At 36.5% G+C, this 21,637-nt stretch overlaps 1 protein-coding gene across 2 annotated transcripts in view; it reads right to left on the reverse strand.

Moving 5' to 3' along the window:
• Positions 1-3,135: 3,135 nt before the first annotated feature.
• LOC127674815 (probable alcohol sulfotransferase) overlaps positions 3,136-21,637 on the reverse strand; it is a 49,770-nt gene continuing 31,268 nt past the window's right edge. Inside the window, exons 4-6 of one of the 2 annotated variants that reach the window (XM_052170560.1) lie at positions 16,825-16,919; positions 7,981-8,158; positions 3,136-3,248 (exon numbers count right to left, since the gene is read on the reverse strand). In XM_052170560.1, coding sequence (XP_052026520.1) covers positions 3,136-3,248; positions 7,981-8,158; positions 16,825-16,919 — 386 coding nt within the window. The remainder of the gene's footprint in view (positions 3,249-7,980; positions 8,159-16,824; positions 16,920-21,637) is intronic. The other variant, XM_052170568.1, reaches the window with a different exon arrangement.

Genomic DNA, 21,637 nt, shown 5'->3' on the forward strand with positions numbered 1-21,637 from the left:
GGATTACAAACTTTTACAACAGGTCTGGAAATCAGTCTGGAGGTTCCTCAGAAAATTTGACATAGCATTACCTAAGGATACACCTATATAACTACTGGACATGTACACAAAACATGCTCCAACATGTAATTAGAACACATGCTCCACTATATTCATAGCAGCCTTATTTATAATAGCCAGAAGCTGGAAAGATCCTAGATGTCCTACAAAAGTGGAATGGATACTGAAAAATGTGGCACATTTACACAAACAATTACTACTCATCTATTAAATACTACCAATTCATGAAATTCTTAGGCAAATTGCTAGTTTATTAGAAAATGTTTATAATTCTACTTTCAATCAACTTAGAAATATTTTATGCTTACCATTTTATCTGTATAATTTTCCATAAAATAGTCAATTTCAACATTTTTTTATATATTTCCCCAATTTTATCTGGAATATTTCCATGTAAATCTTCAATTTTCTGAGAAAACTTTTATAATTCCACTGTCAATCAACTTAGAAATGTTTTATACCTACCATTTAATCTGTGTAATTTTCCATGATAATCTTTATTTTAACATATTATTCTATATTTTTCTACAATTTTATCAGAAATATTCCACATAAATCTTTAATTCTATAACAACATGATTCTACTTCCCTTTTCAATTAATTTAGCAATATTTTCATATATACCATTTTACTCTTTAATTGTCATGAAAATTGTCAATTTTAACATGTTTTTCATTATGTTTTTCCAATTTTGTCAAAAACATTTTACATGTACATCTTCAATTTTATCATAAAATGTTTTTACTTCATTTTTCAATAAAAAAATTCCAATTTAAAAAACCTGATGAATTCATGAAATTCTAGGGAAAATGGCTGGAACTAGAAAATATCATGCTGAATGACATAATCTAAACATAGAAGAACACACATGATATACACTCACTGAAAATTGGATATTAGCTCAGAATCTTGGTATACCCAGGATATAATTCACATGAAGCTCAAGAACAAGGAAGAACAAATTGTGGATACTTTGGTTCTTCTTATATGGCGAAACAAAATTCTAATGGTCAGTGAAACAGAGAGAAAGTATGGAGCAGGGACTGAAGGAAAGGCAGTATAGATACGGCCCAACCTGGGAATATATCCTATATAGAGTTAGCAATTCCAGACACTATTGTGGGTGCCACGAAGTTCTTGCTGACAGGAACCTGATATAGCTGTCTCCTGAAAGGCTCTGCCAGTTCCTGACAAATACAGAGGTGGATGATCTCAACCAACAATTGGACTGAGCACAGAGTCCGCAATGGGGGAGCTAGAGAAAGGACCCAAGGAGCTTAATGGGTTTGCAGCCCCATAGGACGAATAACAATATGAAGCAACAAGTACCTCCAGAGCTCCCAAGTGTTAAACTACTAACCAAAGAGTAACCATGGGTCCAGCTGCATATGTAGCAGAGGATGGCCTTGTTGGATATCAATGGGAGGAGACACCCTTGGTCTGTGAAGGCTTGTTGCCCGAATGTAGGAGAATACCAGGACAGTGTAGTGGGAGTGGGTGGGATAGTGACATGGGTGGGGGGGATGGGATAGGGAGGTTATGATGGGGAAATGAGGAAAGAGCATAACATTTCAAATGTAAATATAGAAAATATCAAGAGAGTCATGGATACTGAATATGTGGTACATTTTCACAATTTAATACTACACATCTATTAAAAACAATGGCTTCATGAAATTCATGAACAAATGAATGTATCTAGAAAATATCATCCTGAGTGAGATAAGTCAGTCACAAAAGAATACACATGGTATGAACTCACTGATCAGTGGATATTAGTCATCCCATATACAGTCTCCAAACCAGGAACTATTGTGGATGTAGGAAAGTGCTTGCTGACAGGAGTCTGATATGGCGGTCTTCTGAAAGGCTTCAACAGAGTGTGACAAATACAGAGGCAGATGCTTGCAGTCAGCCATTGGACTGAGCACTGGCTCAGTTCCCCTTCCAGGTGTCCCCTTAAAATCCCTCTAATCTATACCTCTCCCCATGCCACTACAAGGCGTATTTCAAGATTATGAGCTAATATCCAATTTTCAGTGAGTGTATATGGGTCCCTGATGGAGGAATTCTAGAAGGCACTGTAAATGCTGAGGGTGGTTTTCGGCTCCATGTAGGGAGCCAAAGAGTCAACAGGAAAGACACCCCTGGAGCTCCTGGGGACTGGACCACCAACCAAAGAGTACACACAGAAGGACCCATGGCTCAAGTTCCATATGTGGCAGAAGATGGCCTTGTTGGAATCAGTAGGATGATAGGCCCTTAGGCCTGAAAGTGTTCCATGCACCAAGGTAGTGGAATGCCAGGGCAGGGAGAGAGGTGTGGGTGTGTGGGTGTGGGAGCACCCTTGTAGAGGCATGGGGAGAGGTATGGATTAGAGGAATTCTAAAGGGGACACCTGGAAAGGGGAAACATTTGAAATGCAAATTAAGAAATTATCCATTAAAAGCATATACATCCATGCTTCTTCAGCAAATAATCAAGCTGGTATTCTTGCAAAGTATGATGAGTACAAAACTACTGAGTAATATTTATTTCCATGGCATTAAATTCAGAAACTTTTGCCATGTCCAATCTCAGTTAATAAAATCCCCAAAATAAACAACTAATTTAAATGAAAATAAAATGTTTTAAAGCTGGAATTCTTTTAAGTAAATTGGAATTTGCTGACAATACACAACAAAACAGTTATAAAAGCAGCAAATATTTGATGACTCAGGACTCCATGATTCTAGGCTGAATGACTCTAAAATTGGAGAGATTAATAGTGCTGCATTGATTAGGTAGAGGTCCTAAGATCAGTTCCTAGGACCCAAGGCAGAAAGTTTACAGCTACATGCAAATGCATATACATCAGAATCAATACACTCTTCAGCCCTCTGAAGGCACTACAAACAGAAATGTATACACACCACCACCACTACCACAACCACCACCTGAGTAACACTATGTTTTTAAAAAATCACCATCACAATTCTACAATAGGATTTGTTCTATAACCACACTCAGTTACACAGATACTGAAAAATAGGAACAATAAACATCAGAATTCATATATTTAAAAGGTTTGAAAACTTATTCCCATGGGAACATCCCTGGAGGGAAACCAGCCATTTTTTCCTGGAATACTTTATCAAAGAGTTCAGCTTGGGCCACCGTGAAGTGATTCTTCCAGTCCCCAGTTGTACCTAGAAAACGTGAAGCAGCTACATAGGTGACTTAATAATGGTCATAACACTGCTCTAGCTCATGTCATCAAATGCTCTTAGAACACAGTTAGTAAATCAAACTACCACTTTGTGCATAAACCTCATTAAGCCCTGAAATTTTATATACAGACTTCTCCCTCTGTGGAAATTATGTCCCATCTTTTCCTCTCTCTACCTATATGACACAGTCTGACAGCAGCAACACTGGCTTGACTTTTTATATATCTAGATTATTGCTGCTTTCCATCAAACCTGTTCCCATCATGCTAACCAAGTCAACAGTGTTTATCAATAGCAATGATCCAAACAAACTTCAATTGTTCTGTCTACATTTTAGTGTTTACTTATAGAAGTTCTTCCCAGTAGGCTAGCAACTTTTAATTGTATCTTAAAATAGTTTTTTCTTATGTTTATATGTGGGTTCACTTGAGTGCTGCAGATATACCAGTTATGAGCAGCATTTCAAGTGTCTTGATCTTCCCAGTAGATATAAGGGAACCAATCACTCCCAGCTGAGAACATTGCAGGACTTCTCTTTCACTCAGTCATAGTGTTTTGTGATGAATGAAGATCTATATAATATCAGCTCCTGTCCTTTGTAGCACTGTATCCTCTGACCATACATTGGTTTTCACCACTCCATTCCAGATTGTCTTTAGTTTGAGCCTTAGAAATTGTCCAACTGTTCATGATGTGTTGTGTCTTCCTATACGGGAGAGGAATAATATTTTTCATATAATTACATCTTGCTCTTTGTCTCCTTATTAATGACACTGTAAACTTCTCTTTATATCTTTCCTCCATTTACCTCTCAGCTGGTGCCATCCTTGCTTTATGTCCTAGCTGTGGCATTGCCAAGTGTTCCATGCATTTCTGCTTTGAATATACACACAGAATATGCATCTAAAATATTTAAAAAGAAAGTGTTTCTGAATTTACTAAATGTTTCATTTTGCAAAGAGTGCGAGACTTGTAGGGTATACTGAGTGTTGGATATTTTCTTAAGTATTTGTGAATGAATATGTGAGAAATGTAGAGGCATGACTTCTATTTTGCTGATGGTGAAAAATTAGTCTTTGAGATGTTACCCAGTGTGATAGTGATGGATGTGTATTTGAATCCGAAAAGATTGTCAATAGAAGTCATGCTTTTTTAAAATCACATAACGTACTTTCTATACCATCACATGAGTTAATTTTAATTCCACCAGGTCTACATTAAAGAAAATTTTGAGAATTCATAAAAATATAAACCACTGATACGGTATATTCAAATAATACAACATTAATTGATATAAATATAAAAGTGTCTAATAATATGGGTATCTATTAATATCCATTGCTACTCTCAGGTTCCTTATTTTCTTCATTATTGGAACATGTTTTCTTATTGTTTTACACAGCAAACCTGGATCCTGATAAGCAAAAAAAGATAGAGCTTGTACTATAAGATACTCAACAAATTTGAAATGTCTTATCAATGAAATAAATCAGTACTTCTGAGAAAACCACATCTTTGGAAGTATAGAAATGGAGTTCTAATTCATCTTTGCCAAAATTCTGTGCACCTTGTAGAAGTACATTTATTTTCATTCCTACTTTCCAAAAGTCTTTCCAATCTCTTGTGTGTCAGATGGTATGATAACCTTAACAAGTGGTGTTTATATGGGAGTGTATGGGAATGCCAGAGTTGGAAGTCAGGGGAGGGTGGGGGAGAACCCTCCAGGAGGCAGGAGAGGGGGGATAGAATTAGGGGTTTTCTGTGGGGAGACCTGGAAATAGCATAAGATTTGGAATGTAAATATAGAAAACAACCATCAAAATAGAAAAAAATTAAAAAAAGAAAGAAAAGGAACTTCCTCATAGTTCTTAATACTGGAGGTCTCACACCAGGGAGTTGTCTAGATTTTTTTTTCTGTTTTTTTTCCTTTTCTTTTCTCTCTCTCTCTCTCTCTCTCTCTCTCTCTCTCTCTCTCTCTCTCTCTCTCTCTCTCTCTCTCTTTTTGTTTGTTTTTTGGCCTGCAGATGGCCCGCTTCTTCCTCTGTCCTTAGGTCATTTCCCCTTTGTGTCTCTGATTAATATCTTCTGAAAATACCAGTTAAAATGATTAATGACCCAAGTACTGTGACCAGTAAACATACACTGTGAAGTAATGAGGGCTGGGACTTTTGAGGTTTGCCAGAAGATATTTTCTACAAATGTCTTGATTGTGGAATTGCATTTATAAATTTCCTGTCAACCAAACAGTGGCTGAATGGGGGTGAACAGATACATTTCCTGCAGTATCTAACTGTGGAATTACAAATGACTACAATTGCATTTGGAAAACTATTACTTGGAGGTTAAATCCAGAGTCATCTTACCGATTGGACTGATTGTGTCTCTGGGGTAAAGCTGACAGAGCAGTTCTCCAGGGGCAGTAAAAGATATTTTACTTGTGTTTCAAGAGAAGAACCATTAAAGGATATGGGAAAATAGGTGTAATGAATTCCTCCTGGATAAGGCAAGCCTAACACTTAATATAGCTTTTTAAGCTTTATGATTTGGGAAATTCAGTTATTTATTGGTAAATAATGAAATTGGTTTTAGCCTTTTTCTTTGATTTTCTTATCATTTATAATTAAAAATGTCACCAATCTGATAGAGGAATTGAGAAGAAAAATATTATCTTCATATACTTTTCCTTTCAAAATTGTTTCCACACATATCCATTTTATCACCCTCTATAATGAAGTAGTGAAGCAAGTGGGTAATGAAGTTGGTGTTGCCCCACAGTGATCAGGTTTCCAGAGTCACATGACTTACTAGATATGTGCCATACTCATATAACAAAAATAATCCCCATGACTGAATGTTATCTTCAAATGCAAAAACCATATGCTACATATAATCAGTTGGATAATTAAATTATAAAAGACTAATGAAGTCTGATCAAGTATTATGACAGAATTAGAATATAATTACTGTATGTATGTGTGTAAGTATGTAAGTAGGTATTTCTCCTATTATTTATGCTACATGACAACTAGTATATGTATTTGGAAGGGATGCAAGATAAATGTGGTCTCATACTCGAATAATCTTACTGCAAAAGCAGAAACAGTTGTCCTCATAGAATTTTGTTTAAATTCTATTGCATCTGCTCTGATAACTTTCTGCTAAAACTGTTGCTTGTCATGTCATTATTCTTTTGCTATTAACAGGGCTACTTCATTCCTTTAAGTATTTAATGACATACTTTTATGTTCACATACTTTTTTGCCTCTGCCAAATTCTAATTCATTATAGGAAATCTAAGAACAGACCACTTTTCTTATGTGAGACCTTCATTTCTAGTGCAGAGAAATAAGTCTCCAAACAGAATCTGGAGAGCAAGAGTCTGAGGGCATCTGGAAACCGCAGTAAATTATTCCAGATGCCTTGATCTTTAGTGTATAAATACCAAATTTCTTTTGGTGATTGGTGACATATCATGCTTATATCTGTGTCAAAATTTCCTATTATGAGGATACTAAGAGTATTGGATTAAATGCAATCTGGTAACTACTTTGACTTCATTTCATCTGTGAAAACTCCTGATATCTTTATATTGTTACTATCTAAATCTCACACTCTGGAGCTGAGGAGGTAGGAACATAAGTGTGAAACGTTTTAATTATTTGTAAAAGGAAATTAAACCCATAAATCTTGATTTCATTCATTTATATCTATGTTTTTAGTAATTGTTAAATATCTGATGACTGACACCTTTTTTCTTCCCCTCTACGTTCCATCTAACATATCATTACCTAATCAGATCTGTGTGAGGTACAAGGTCTGATTCATTTTGGCAAAGTCATTCCTTAACTGTACATTCATGAAACCACACAGACAATCTGATTCCAGATTAGAGAGGTGACACTGGAATGGAGAGGATCAAAACTCCTCTTCTAGGAGCTATAATTCTGAAAGAAGAGAGGGGTCATGAAACTAAAGTAACATAAACATGACAAATAGTATGTATATTTGGAAGAGATTCAAACTAAATGTGGTCTCGTACTAGAATAATCTAACTGCAAAAGCCGAAATAATAATTGTCCTTATAGAATTTTGTTTAAATTCTATTCCATCTGCTTTGATATGTTTCTGCTAAAACTGTTCCTTGTCATGTCCTTATTCTTTTGCTATTAACAGAGCTACTTCATTTCTTTAAATATTTAATGACATAGATTTATGTGCACATACTTTTTTACCTTGACAAGTATCATCTGATTTTAAACCTAGAGAATTTTCTAGTCCTTTTGGCGGTCTACTCTTGGCCTGTTCAGCATCTTTCCCAGATGTTAATGTAATTTTTATGGTTGTATGGTTATCATCGAAGATATATCTTTGATACTACTGCAATACACTTTTTTATATTTTAGAGTTGACGATTATGTTACAGGGAACTTTACTATGCCTTATAGTAACATGACTATTTTCCCATTTTTTTCATTGAAGTTATTGGATATGACCATCTCAAATACCAAAATATCTCTCAGAATAAATCAACTTTTCAGAGTGTCTGAAGCCCACATCTTGTCCATAAAAAGTTTCCCCTCTAACGTCTGTGAGACACTATCAGTGATGAACACTGAGTCTCACTGTATTGCCAACAACCTCTTAGAGATTCATTGGCACCACAACTCTTTCACATGTTCTGACATATTCTGGAGGTAGACAATCTCTTTACCTTTTCTCATAAGGTTCAAGCCATTAGTAATGAAATCATTCTTGACGAGACTAAAATTGGACATGTCGTTTTCTTTCATGGCTTGGAAGGAGCTGTACTTGAGTACCAGTTCCATTTCATCTGGCCCTAATTTTTTTCCTAGGAAGTCACAGATCTTCTTTATGGTTCCCTTTGTATCCTAAAAGAAGATGAAACAGAAGTGAGGATGATAAACCTAGATCTCTGAGAGAACAGAACAAAGAAGGGGTTTGTAGATCGGGGATGAGGAAAGGGATATGCAGAAAAGGCACCAGAAAACAAGAGAGAATGATGGGGTTTGGACAAGAAAAGGCAATAGAACAATGGTGCAAGGGCTCACACATACATTTATATATTGTTTGGGCTTGCCATATGACTGATCTCTGGTCCTGAAAAGACAGAGTCTGTGGCTTCATTTCAGGGTGGAGAAAATATTAGAGACAGTGTATCATAGATTCGAGCCTTCACAGTACCATCTCCTCTCATTGATGTCTGAAATGGTTATCTTCTATATATTTAGCTTTATCAGTGGGTCCCTCCATGTTTACTCTTTGGTTCATGGTTAAGTCCCTATGACTGGTGTAGGTACTGGTTGGTATGTATTATTGTTCCTTCTGCAGAGCTGCAAACCTCTTCAGCAATTTGGGTCCTCTCTTGAGCTGCTCCACTGGAGAACCTATTCTCATTCTATTGGTTGGCTGTGAGCCATGGATGTTTTAATCCACTTCCCAATAAGGATCAAAGTATCCACACTTTTGTCTTCATCTTGGACTTCATGTGGTCTGTGGGTTGTATCTTTGGTATCCTGAGCTTTTAGGCTAATATCCACTTATCAGCAATTGCATACCACGTGTTTTCTTTTGTGATTGGGTTACCTCTCTCAGGATGATAGTTTCTAGCTCCATCCATTTGCTTAAGAGTTTCATGAATTCATTGTTTTTTAATGGCTGAATAGTACTCCTTGTGTAAATGTACCAAATTTTCTGTATCCATGCATCTGTTGAGTAACTTCTGGTTTCATTCCTGCTTCTAGCTATTATAAATAAAGCTGCTTTGAACATAGTGGAGCATGTGTCTTTATTACATGTTGGAGTATCTTCTGGGTATATGCCCAGGAGTGGTATAGCTGGGTACTCAGGTAGTGCTATATCCAATTTTCTGAGGAACTCCCCAAAATGATTGCCAGAAAGGTTTTACCAGCTTGCAGTCCCACCAGCAATGGAAGAGTGTTCATCTTTTTTCACATCCTTTCCAGAATTTGCTATCCCCTGAGTTAATTAATTAATTAATTAGTTAATTAATTAATTTTGGTTTTTCAAGACAGGGTTTATGTGTGTGAACTCACTCTGTAGACCAGCTCAGAAATCTGCCTGCTTCTGCCTCCCAAGTGCTGGGATTAAAGGCATGTGCCACCACTGCCCGGCTGTTCCCTCATGTTTTGATCTTGGCCATTCTGACTGGTGTGAGGTAGAATATCAGGCTTGTTTTGATTTACATTTCCCTGATTATTAAGAAAGTTGAACATTTCTTTAGGTGTTTCTGAACCATCCGTTACTCCTCAGTTGAGAATTTTTTGTTTAGCTCTGTACCCATTTTTAATAGGGTTATTTGGTTCTCTGGAGTCTAACTTCTGGAGTTCTTTCTATATATTGAATATTAGCCCTCTACTGGAAGTAGCATTGGTAAAGATCTTTTCACAATCTGTTGGTGGGTGTTTTATCCTATTAGCAGTGTCCTTTACCTTACAAAACTTTGCAATTTTATGAGGTCCCATTTGTCAATTCTTAATCTTAGAGCAAAAGATATTGGTGTTCTATTTAGCAAAATTTCCCCTGGGTCCATGTGCTCCAGGTTCATAAAAGCAATATAAAGCAAACCAGTAACCAACATCAAACTAAATGGAGAGAAACTTGAAGCAATTCCACTGAAATCAGGGACTAGATAAGGCTGTCTACTCTCTCCCTACCTGTTGAATATAGTACTCAATGTCCTAGCCAGAACAATTAGGCAATAATAGAAGGTCAAAGGTTTCTAATTGGAAAGGAAGAAGTCAAACTATCACTATTTTCACTATTTGATATGATAGTATACTTAAATACCCCTAAAAATTCCACCAGAAAACTCATAAACCTGATAAACAAGTTCAGCAAAGTGGATGGATATAAAAATGAACTCAAACAAATAAGTAGCCTTGCTATTCTTAAAGTATAAAAAGGCTGAGAAAGAATTTAGTGAAATGACATCCTTCACAATAGCCACGAATAATATAAAAACCTCGATGTGACTCTAATCAAGCAAGTGAAAGATCTGTATGACAAGAATTTCCCTTTCTGACCTCAGTAAGAGAGATATGCCTAACCATGCAGAAAGTTGAAATGCCGTGGTTGTTTGATACTCCTGTGGAACCCACGCTCCTTGTAGAGATAAAAAGAGTTATGGATGAAGGACGGTGTATGGTGGAATGGAGAGATGGGACAAAGTGTAAATTAAATGAAAAAATTAAATAATAAATAAACAAGTGGGGAAAATGAAGAAATACTTATAAATACAAGTAAAATATTGAAATCAGATCATTATTTTTAAATTTTACCCCACTTAATATTTCGGGGTGAAAGCCAAGGAGAAAAGATTTTTGGCCACAATATCACACAAATGACCTCCCGTTAAATTTAGCCAGGGTTTAATTTCCTCTGAAATGCTATGATCTCAATTTCCTCTGACTGCAAACTGTCAACATGTCAATCTCCCAAGTACTATGAGAACAACCAATTAAACTCCAGGAACAGCTCTCTATGACTTTTGCCATCTCAAATTTCTGATAATTTCCACATTCCTTCAAAAGAGAACATAGATTCTGTCCAGCAACAAAATTATTGTTGATAATGCTTTTGTGGTTATTTTTGTTGTTCTAACTTGTAACTCTTTGGCTGTGAAGGAATCCTCTGAGCAAAAGCATCTCACATAATAAACAGATGTTGTGAATGTTAAAAAAAAGAATTTGAAGTTTCTGAAGAAAGAAATTAAAGAAGATCTCAGAAAGCCGGGTGGTGGTGGTGCATACTTTTAATTCCAGCACTTGGGAGGGAAATGCAGGCAGATTTCTGAGTCTGAGACATCTTGGTCTTAAAGTGAGTCCCAGGACAGCCAGGGCTGTACAAAGAAACCCTGTCTCTGAAAAAAAAAAGATTTCAGAAGATGAAAAGTTCTCTCATGCCCATAGATTGGTAGGGAAAATATAGTAAAAATGACCATCTTGCCTAAAGTAATCTAGAGATTCACTGCAATCCCTATCAAAATTTGAACTCAATTCTTCATAGAGTCAGAATGAGCAATTTCCAAATTTATCTAGAATAACAAAAAACCCAGGATAGCAAAATGTATACGTAATAATAAAAGAACTTCTTGTGGAATCAACATCCCTGACCTCAAGCTATACTACAGAGCAATAGTGATAAAAAACTGCATGATGTTGCCACAGGGACTGGCAGGTAGAACAATGGAATAGAATTGAAGACCACGAAATGAACCCTCCCACATATGGTCACTTGATCTTTGACAAAGGAGCTAAAACCATCCAGTGGAAAAAAGACAGCATTTTCGACAAATGGTGCCGAGTCAACTGGCAGTCAAAATGTAGAAGGATTCAAATTGATCCATTCTTATCTCCCTATACAAAGCTAAAGTCCAAGTAGATCAATGACTTCCACATAAAACAAGATACACTGAATTTAATAGATTTTTTCTTTTTTCTTTTCTTTTTTGAAAATTATGTTTTTTTATTTAAAAAGGAAGTAAAAATATTTTATGATTAAATTGAATATTTACATGGATAATACTTCTGATAAAATAGAAGAGATATATAAAAACATGGTACAATTCACAATTCATGAACAATGAATGAGTAAAGTGGTAGACATTAAGCAAACTGCTGAGGCCTGGCAGTGGTGGCACACGCCTGTAATCCCAGCACTCTGGGAGGCAGAGACAGGAAGATTTCTGAGTTCAAGGCCAGCCTGGTCTACAGAGTGAGTTCCAGGACAGTCAGGGCTATACAGAGAAACCCTGTCTCGAAAAAAAAACCAAAATCCAAAAAAACCAAAAAATAAAAGAAAGAAAACTGCTAAATTAATTGAAAAATGATATAGAAACATTTTATGATAGAATTGAAGATTAATGTGTTAAAACTTTGCCTCACTATTGAGTTTTGTCTTTGTTGATGGAAGTTGCTTTGGAGACCAATATACCTCAAGCTCACAGAGATCCAAGATCCATCTATCTGGCTTTTTCCTTACAAGTGCTGTCATTGAAAGTATGTACAACCACTCCTAATGTGCCCTGTGATGTTTAAAGAAACTTATAGCAATTCTGCTAGACAATGATCAAGGAGAATGAAGGAATGTGCACAAAGACCTCAACATATTAATTTTTGTGCTAGATAATACTGTTTATTTAGCCTTTTTGAGAACAATACAGCTTTCTGACAGTTTCATAAAAATGCTGTCACTATTTATTACATGGTGGTACTTCTGAGAGATTTTGTTTTGAGTAAGCATCTCAGGTTGCAGCTTAACTGGGTATCACATTCATATTTTTTTCTGTCTCAGATCTCCAACTGTTGCAATAATATCTTTTTACTACCACTGTTAGTTTAATCTTAGAAGATAGTCATTAAATGCACAATCTTAGATCATCAAAAATTGTGCTTTAAATCCTAGTCATTCACCTGGGGCCATGAGATTTTATGGGTTTAAAACATTCTTTTGCATATTTATCACAGTTCTAATTAATATTTCATATGAAGGTAAAGAATCATGTCAATAACAGAAAAGAATGGGTTAAATGCTCAGAAAGAAGAATTATGGGAGTCTGCACTAACATGCAGCAGATAATTAATTAGTGACCCTTTCTAGGGAAAACTGAATTTCATGATGACTAAGTAAAGATTGTATGTAGGGGAAAAAGAATGTGATGAAAGTTTTTTTTACATGTTCTATTTACTGAGATAAAACGTTAAGAGCTCAAATGTTTTATAAATAATGTCATCTTTCAGTTTTTGTTTAGTTGCACTTTAATTTTACAAATAAGTATTTTTCTCCATCCCTTAAGGTCAGCAGTACATTAATAGCAGATCATCACCTTTCCCTCTGCTTTTCCAGATCCCATAATCAAGTCTCATCCTTTTCTCTGCAGTACAAACCCATGTCAGCACTTCCCTTCTCTAATGGATTCAAAGATCTTTCCCTTCTTAAATTTCTACCTCCACTTATTTTATTATCCCAGATCCCACATTCAGCAGTCCATGGGAACTCACAGACTACTCTGTCCAGGGAAACATATAGAGTAATAGCAGATAGATGTTCACCTTTCCCAATGTGTCTCAAAATCCAAGTCTTATACATATCTCTATATCAGGACACCAAACTTTGTGGGGTGTGTTGCTTTTTCCCAGCCATTAATTCCAGAATGCATTCATGAGGAAGCCACAGCACATTATGAGAAGAATCAATTTTGTTACACCATCAGATCTTTATCTCTCCCTCCATTCTTCAAATACAATCCATAAGTCTCACCCCACCTTTTTATTAATAATTCTGATGTGGCCTCTCTTTACGATCTGGCCCCATTTCCAGGAGATTGACTAAGTAGATCTGGGTGGAACATCCTGATTTCCTCCTTCTTGTGAAATCCCTCTGCTGAGGCCACTCTCTATTCTTGACTCTCAGGTCCTCAAACCATAAACACATCTTACCAGGTACCCCAATGTAATTCTTACAGGCTACATAGAGCCACCTCATTCTTCTAATAACCAGAGTGAAACAGAAGCCTTGGAACAAAACTCCCACCCAATAAAGACAAGACCAAATATCAGCACCCACCTAGAATTATTATCTTCCTAATCTAAGATGTCTAAATGCCAATGTAAAAACACAAATAAAATATGTCACCACTACAGCTCAGCAATCATGATACTGCAGGTCCTGCATATTTCACAATAGCTGAGGCACAAGGAAAAAATCCTGAATACAGCTTGTATGAATATGATAGTTTTATTTTAACGGAAATGGATATTTCGCTTAAACAAATGTATGAGATCACAAAGAAACAGTGGAAAGAAATGAATTAAACGGACTTACATCTGAGTAAAAATAGAATCAATTTATAGTTGATTCTAAATTTAGAAATACAAATTGAAGGAAATCTCAAATGGAAAATTTTAGGAACTCAAAAAGGTATCTCAGAAGTAAAATTCACCAACAAGTAAAATATTTATAAACCTTTAGTTGTTGAAGATATGATAGAAGAAATAAATAAATAAAAGAAAACTTTATAGAAAAAACTTTGGCCCATAAAATTCAGAAAATCGGGGTCACAAGAATGAAAGGGCCAGGTCAATGAATAATAGGCATAGAAGAAAAAGAGGAAACCCAGGTCAAAACACCGAAAATATTTTTAAAAAAATCATAGAAAAATACTAACATAAAAAGATATGCCTATCAAAGTTCATGAAGCATATAGAACACAAAGTAGTTTGAAACAGAAAAGAAAGTCCTCTGAGCACATAATAATCAAAACATTAAATCTATAGGACAAATTATGAAAGGATGTCCAAGCTCTAGGATTGGGGAATCAAGTAGGAAAGGGGAAGGGAGGGGGGTTATTGAAGGGAGTACAGGGAAAGACAGGTGAAATTAAGACGTAGGTGAGAAGTAGTATTGAAAGCTAGTACAACAGAAACTTCCATTTTTTTCATATATGGAGGTGATCAAAGTGAAATCACCAAATAATGGGTATCTCATGTCACAAAGAAAAAATGAAAAATTCCAGTACTAGGATTAGATTACATTTAATTGAGTTGGCCAAATGGACCACATGAGTATCCCTATCAAATAACTCAGACTCTTCCTAAGAGTATAAGTTGTTCTCCACAAACTGACAGCAAGCACCCATTGCTGAAGGCAATACCTATACAAATTACTGAATGTGAAGATGACAAGCTGGTCCCTACAGAGAACCTACATGCATGCATCCTAGTGCCTTATTACAGAAAGGCACTCTGCATGTGCCACAAAGAGAAATGTAAACAGCAAGCTAGACACAAGTCTTTCTGTTTATAGTGGTTTACTATTTGTGAGATAAATTAGGTCACTGGCTGCTCAAAGCTTATGGGAATAATAATCCAATAAATTATTTGACTTAAGTCCTATTGCATGAGATGGAGCCAACATCTTAAACTGCTTTGGTGAACAAGGACCTGAGACTTAATAGCTCGGGTGCCTATGGGGAAACCAAATAATTGGCATACAAAGAAAAAAATAGTGGTAAAATGACTCCTAATTATATTCTGCTACATGCAGAGAACAGTGCAATGTTTACACATCATCAGAGAATCTTCCTCTTGCGGCAGATGGGGACAAATGTAGAAACTTTCAGCCATATATTATAGAGATGTACTATACTTAATGGATGTCTCCATCAAATCACTCCTTTCAGAGCTCAGTGTACCCTGCCGAAGAAGCGGCTGAAGGACATTAAAAGCAAGAGGAAACTGAGAGCACCAGCTGATATGAACCCTCAGAAAATGAAGCAGCATGATCAGAGCTTGCGTGGTTATTTGTCATATCCTCTGCGTCTATATCAATGCCTCCAGTTTAGTGTTGTCATGAGATTCATGAGTGAGTGAGTGAGTTATGCTCCTCAGGCTTTCAGTTGGATTCTTTTCCTTTTGTTCGTTTGACTCGTCTAACTTTGATGTGATAATTTTTGCTTTCTCACACATTATTTGGCTTACACTTATACAGCATTGTTCACACTTTGAGGAAGTCAGGAGAAGTTAAATAGCACAGGAACATAGTGGCTAGTGCTGATGCTGTGGAAATAGAGGCATGCTGCTTACTGTCTTGTTCTCCATGTAAAAATGCAGCCTGCTTCCTTATAGAAGTCAAGGATGGCAATTCCCATAAGGAAATGTTTCCTCTACCATGAATCAATGATTAAGAAAGGGCCTTGCAAGTTTCCGTACAGCCTGACTTTATGGAGGCATTTCCATAATTAAAGTTCCCTCCACTCAAGTGATTCTAGCTTGTTACAGGTTGACACACAACTATCCAGCACATTATTTTATATTGCATTCCATTCTATTTTCTTTCCTTGATTTGGGAGGCATGTTATGGGATTATATTATTTTTGAGGAAAAACTTCCAAGTTTGGTGAGTAAGGAAGCATAGAAGTTCTGGTAGGCCTCAAAGAGAGGGTGAATATGATCAATATACATTCACATTAGAAAGTATTTTAGTTAATGGATGCAAAAAATTTGGTATATATACACAATGGAGTACTATTCAGCCATTAGAAACAATGAATTAATGAAATTCTTAGACAAATGGATGGAGCTGGAGAACATCATACTAAGTGAGGTAACACAGTCTCAAAAGATCAATGCACTCACTAATAAGTGGATATTACCCTGGAAAATTGGAATACCCAAAACATAATCCACACATCAAATGAGGTACAAGGAGAATGGAGGAGTGGCCCCTGGTTTTGGAAAGACTCAGTGCAGCAGTATAGGGCAATACCAGAACAGGGAAGTGGGAAGGGGTGGATGGGAGAACAAGGGGAGGAAAGGGGGCTTATGTGACTTTCAGGGAGTGGGGGACCAGAAAGGGGAAATCATTTGAAATGTAAATAAAAATATATCAAATTTTTAAAAAAAGCCAAAAAAAGAGAACCAAAACAAACAAGAAAAAAATTTACAGTCCTCAGTAACATTCCTCAATTCCAGGGTTCAATTCTTGACTGAGTGGTGACTGTAAGAGTGATGCTCACCTTTTTCATGTCTTCATAGTACAGTACCAAAAAGTTGTCACATTCTCTCATGGACAGCCAGCCACGGACGTGCTCAAACCATGATCCGTATACGACTGTGTGCAGGGAGAAGTGAAGTATCAATTACAAAGCACTAACACAGGGTCTGCATAAAATTCTTCACTTTCTGAAAGCAGCATCAGAAAACTTCACTCAGAAATGTCTAACTAGTCTGTATTCATAGCATTAAATATGATGTTTGAGGCAAATATACAAATAGAGAATTGATTAAATCAAGCTCATTAACAAATTCACTACCACACAGAATTACCACTGATACCATGAGGAGATCCTACAACCAAGTTTCAAGGACAGAGATATGTGCTGGGGGGAAATCTATCACACCAATATGGGAATCCGGGGGGGGGGGGAGATTTCTTTAAGTATGAGCCTCATGCTAAGGTGTACTAGGAAATCAGAAATATTTGATGACAGATATGGGAAATAGTATTTTGTGTGGTATTGGGTTGAAAGATTCCCTTCAATACAGCAAACTATCGGCTGAAATCTAATGGAGGTATGAATCAAGAATATGTGATATCAATAATGATAATACCAACAAATTGAGTGAGTGGAATAATGCCCTTGTGTGTGTGTGAATGTGTTTAAGTGTGTGTGTGTGTGTGTGTGTGTGTGTGTGTGTGTGTGTGTGTGAGAGAGAGAGAGAGAGAGAGAGAGAGAGAGAGAGAGAGAGTTTGTGAGGTTTTAGAATAACCTTATATTTATTGGAAGTAGATCTGTTTATTATGAGGGCCCTTCCAAGTGTGAAATATAAGAGGCAGAGGAATTTGAACTAGATCACTCTACTTTGCATACGTATGCCTGCAATTCTATGTGGGGTATCCTTTTCTTATTTTTTCAAATTTCAGTCCCTGATTTTTGCATGTAATGCTTTTATCCTGCATTGATCTCACATGTTACTGTACAGATTTCCGTACCAGACGTTTCTTGTAGTACAATAATGACACAATTGTTACATGGTTACTTAAATCTTATCTGATTAGACTTGAGGCTTGATCCTTTGGAGGTAATTCATGCCTGGTACTATAATCCTGGTAATAAACCCATGGTTGGGGTTGTGATATTTCCAAACTAGGTTTCCTACCATAATTTTACTTAATAGTCATATTGTCAAACTACCTTCTAAATATTTGTATTCACACCCATGAATCTGTGCCCTTATTTAACCTTTGTTGGATATTATTTTTTGCAGCTGGCTTTAGTTAATTCAGACTCATAGGTGATCAAAATGTGCAGCCTTACTGTGAGAGCTCAGTCATTGATATGATTTCTATCATCCCCTACTGAAGGCTCAGGGAATATCATGGAACAGGAAGTAGAAAGGAAAGGCTAGAGTATTGGTGAAGTGCTTTGAAATTGTCCTCTATGAATATTGTCCTCTGAACATGATTTAGCAGTTGTACAAGTGTTTTCATATCATCAATCGCTGCCTGTAGAAAAACTGCATAATGCCTGTTAACATTTCAGGATGAATGGGGAAGTTATCCTGAGTCCCTATTCCTCATTGAAGATATATTTGCAGTTGATCACAGCTAGATGAGAAAAGCTTCCACACCTTTTGGTTTAGTACCACTCTTAGGTTTCTAATGGCTGCATGGATGTCCCCAATTCCATGCACATAGGAGCATCACAAAATAGCCCCAAAGGATTGTATTTATTTTCAAAAAGGTTAAGTTGGGTTATCTATATATTGTGCAGTGTATAGTGTGTTTGAGTACACATTTGCAAATCTAGAACAACATGTCATACTATATTTAGTTTTTACAGTATCAAAGAATGGAAATATTACATAAAATACACAAAAATTATAAAAATAAATCAAGCACAAACAAATGACATAGGAAGATCTAATGCTTTTCTAAATTAAATTCTCAAAGAAGATATTTTAGGAAGAACTAATTAATATGTGGTGCTAATCCACTTTAATTCTGAAGTCCCCAGTATCAAAACCTAAGTCCTATTTATTTCAAGAGTTTTTAAAAAGTCCTTGAGTGGTTTCTCGATGTCACCCAACATCAGAAAAGCTTTTCTATGTAGTGAACAGTGATTAATTCAAAGAGCCACAGCTCTTAAAGGTGCACACAATAAGGGACTCTGGAGTGGTGAGCACTAAATGGGACTTCTATATTAAACCTTTTTCTCCAAATTTCATGGATTTTATTTTTTGGATGTGGATAGGATATGTTGATAGGACATGTTATAGAGGCAGTGGTAGTTGATGACTTTACCAAACAATGTTTTCTGGACACTTCATGGCAGTTGGAATTATGAACTCAGCACTTGCGACACTATGTGCAAGATCTATACAAATTTAAGCCAGACTAACTCCCAGCATGGAGCAAGAGGTTGGTCATATTGTGCCAACTTTGAGGAACTATTAGTGACTCTTAGCTTCCTGAATAGAGTCAGACTACTTTATGAGTGTTTAGCCAACTACACTGAATATTCATGCCCCCCAGAATGTATAGGCAGCATCAATAGGAATGGATGCTTTTAAAATGTGATAAATTTCTGAGCATGGCTCCTGCAAGGAGATTGATGCTCTCACTGGAGAGTTTTCACTCCCAGGCTTGGAGGTGAGCTTTCCACATTCTCTACAATAACTGTCCTGAGCAAGACCACAGAGGAGCTCACAGGACATTGGAACAGTGAAGCAGCTGGACGAGGATCCCACTGGTCAGCATCTATATCCAGGAACTGGGGCTATTCAACAGCTTGTTGTACACAGGACGTGCCAGGAGTAAGCTGGTCCTCCAGGAGTTCTAAAACAGGCTCACATGCCCACAGGAAGAACAAGCTCAAGCCAGAGATAGCAAGACCAATTAAGACCAGAGATAACCAGATAGTGAAAAGGAAGAAAAAGAGCTTTACCAACAGAAACCAAGGCTACTTAGCATGATCAGAACCCAGTGCTCCCATCACAGCAAGTTCTCGATAACACAACACACCAGAAAACCAACATGTGGATTTAAAAATCACATCTCATGATGCTGATAGAGGACTTAAGAAGGATATAAATAACTCCCTTAAAGAAATACAGCAGAATACAGGTAATCAGGTAGAAGACATTGAATAGGAAACACAAAACTCCTTAAAGAATTACAGGAAAACACAACCAAACAGATGAAGGAATTGAACAAAACCATCCAGGATCTAAAAATGGAAATAGAAATAATACAGAAATCATAAAGGGAGACAACTCTGGAGATAGAAAACCTAATAAAGATCATTAGTCATAGATGCAAGCATCACTAAAAATATGCAAGAAATAGAAGAGAGAATCTAAGGTAGAGAAGATACCATAAAAATTATTGACACAACTGTCAAAGAAAATGTGAAATGCCAAAAAATCCTAACTGAAAACATATCCAGGAAACTTAGTACTTCAGGAGAAGATCAAATCTAAAGTAATAGGTACAGAAGAAAGCAGATTCCCAATATAAATTACCAGCAAATATCTTCAACAAAATCATAGAAGAAAACTTCCTTAACCTAAAGAAAGAGATACTACCAACCAAGTTCTAACCAGGCCCAACCATGCTTAGCTTCTGAGGTCAGACAAGATCGGGCTTGTTCAGGGTGGTACAGCCATAACAGAGGTACACTGCATTTCTTACCAGAGTCCATGAAAGCCAGAAGAGCCTGGGCAGAAGTCAGGCAGACCCTAAAAGAAAACAAGTGCCAACCCAAACTACTATATCCAACAAATATCTCAGTTACCAAAAATAGACAAACCAAGGTTTTTCATGACAAAAACAAATTTACACAGTATCTTTCCACAAATCCAGCACTTCAAAGGATAATGAATGGAAAACTCCATCAAATCGGGGGAAACTACACACAAGAAAAAGCAAGCAAGTAATTTCCTTTCAACAAACCCAAAAGAGGATAACCACACAAACATAAAAATTGCATCAAAAACAGCAGAAAGCAACAATCACTATTCCTTAATATGTCTTAACATCAATGGACTCAATTCCCCAATAAAAAGACATAGACTAGCAAACTGAATTCTTAAACAAGACCCAACATTTTGCTGTATACAGGAAATGCATTTCAGTGCCAAAGACAAATACAACCTAAGAGTAAAAGGCTGGAAAATAGTTCTCGAAGTAAATGGTCCCAGAAAACAAGCTGGAGTAGCCATTCTAATATCAGATAGACTTTCAACCAAAAGTTATCAAAAAAGATACAGAAGGCCACTTTATACTCATCAAAGGAAATATCTTTCAGGAAGAACTCTCAATTTTGAATATATATGTCCCAAATACAGGGGCACCTGAATTTGTAAAGGAAATCTTACTAAAGCTTAAAGCATACATTGCACCCCATACAATAATTGTGGGGGAGATAAACACCCTACTCTCTTCAATGGATAGATCAGGGGAACACAAACTAAATGGAGTCACAGTGACACTAACAGAATTCTTGGACCAAATGGACTTAATAGATATCTGTAGAACATTTCATCCTAAATGAAAAGATTATATCTTCTTTTCAGCACCTCATGATACCTTCTCCAAAATTGACCATATAATTGATAAAACTGACCACAAAACAGATCTCAACAGATATAAGACCATCAAACTAATACCATACTTCCTATCAGATCACTATGAACTGAGGGTCGTCTTCAATAGCAACAAAAACAACAAAAAACCCACATACACATGGAAGCTGAACAATTCTCTACTTAATGATAGCTTGTTCAAGGGAGAAATAAGGAAAGAGATCAAAGACCTTTAAGAATTTA

The sequence above is a fragment of the Apodemus sylvaticus genome, chromosome 1, assembly GCF_947179515.1.
Source record: "Apodemus sylvaticus chromosome 1, mApoSyl1.1, whole genome shotgun sequence".
In the NCBI taxonomy this organism is placed as follows: domain Eukaryota; kingdom Metazoa; phylum Chordata; class Mammalia; order Rodentia; family Muridae; genus Apodemus; species Apodemus sylvaticus.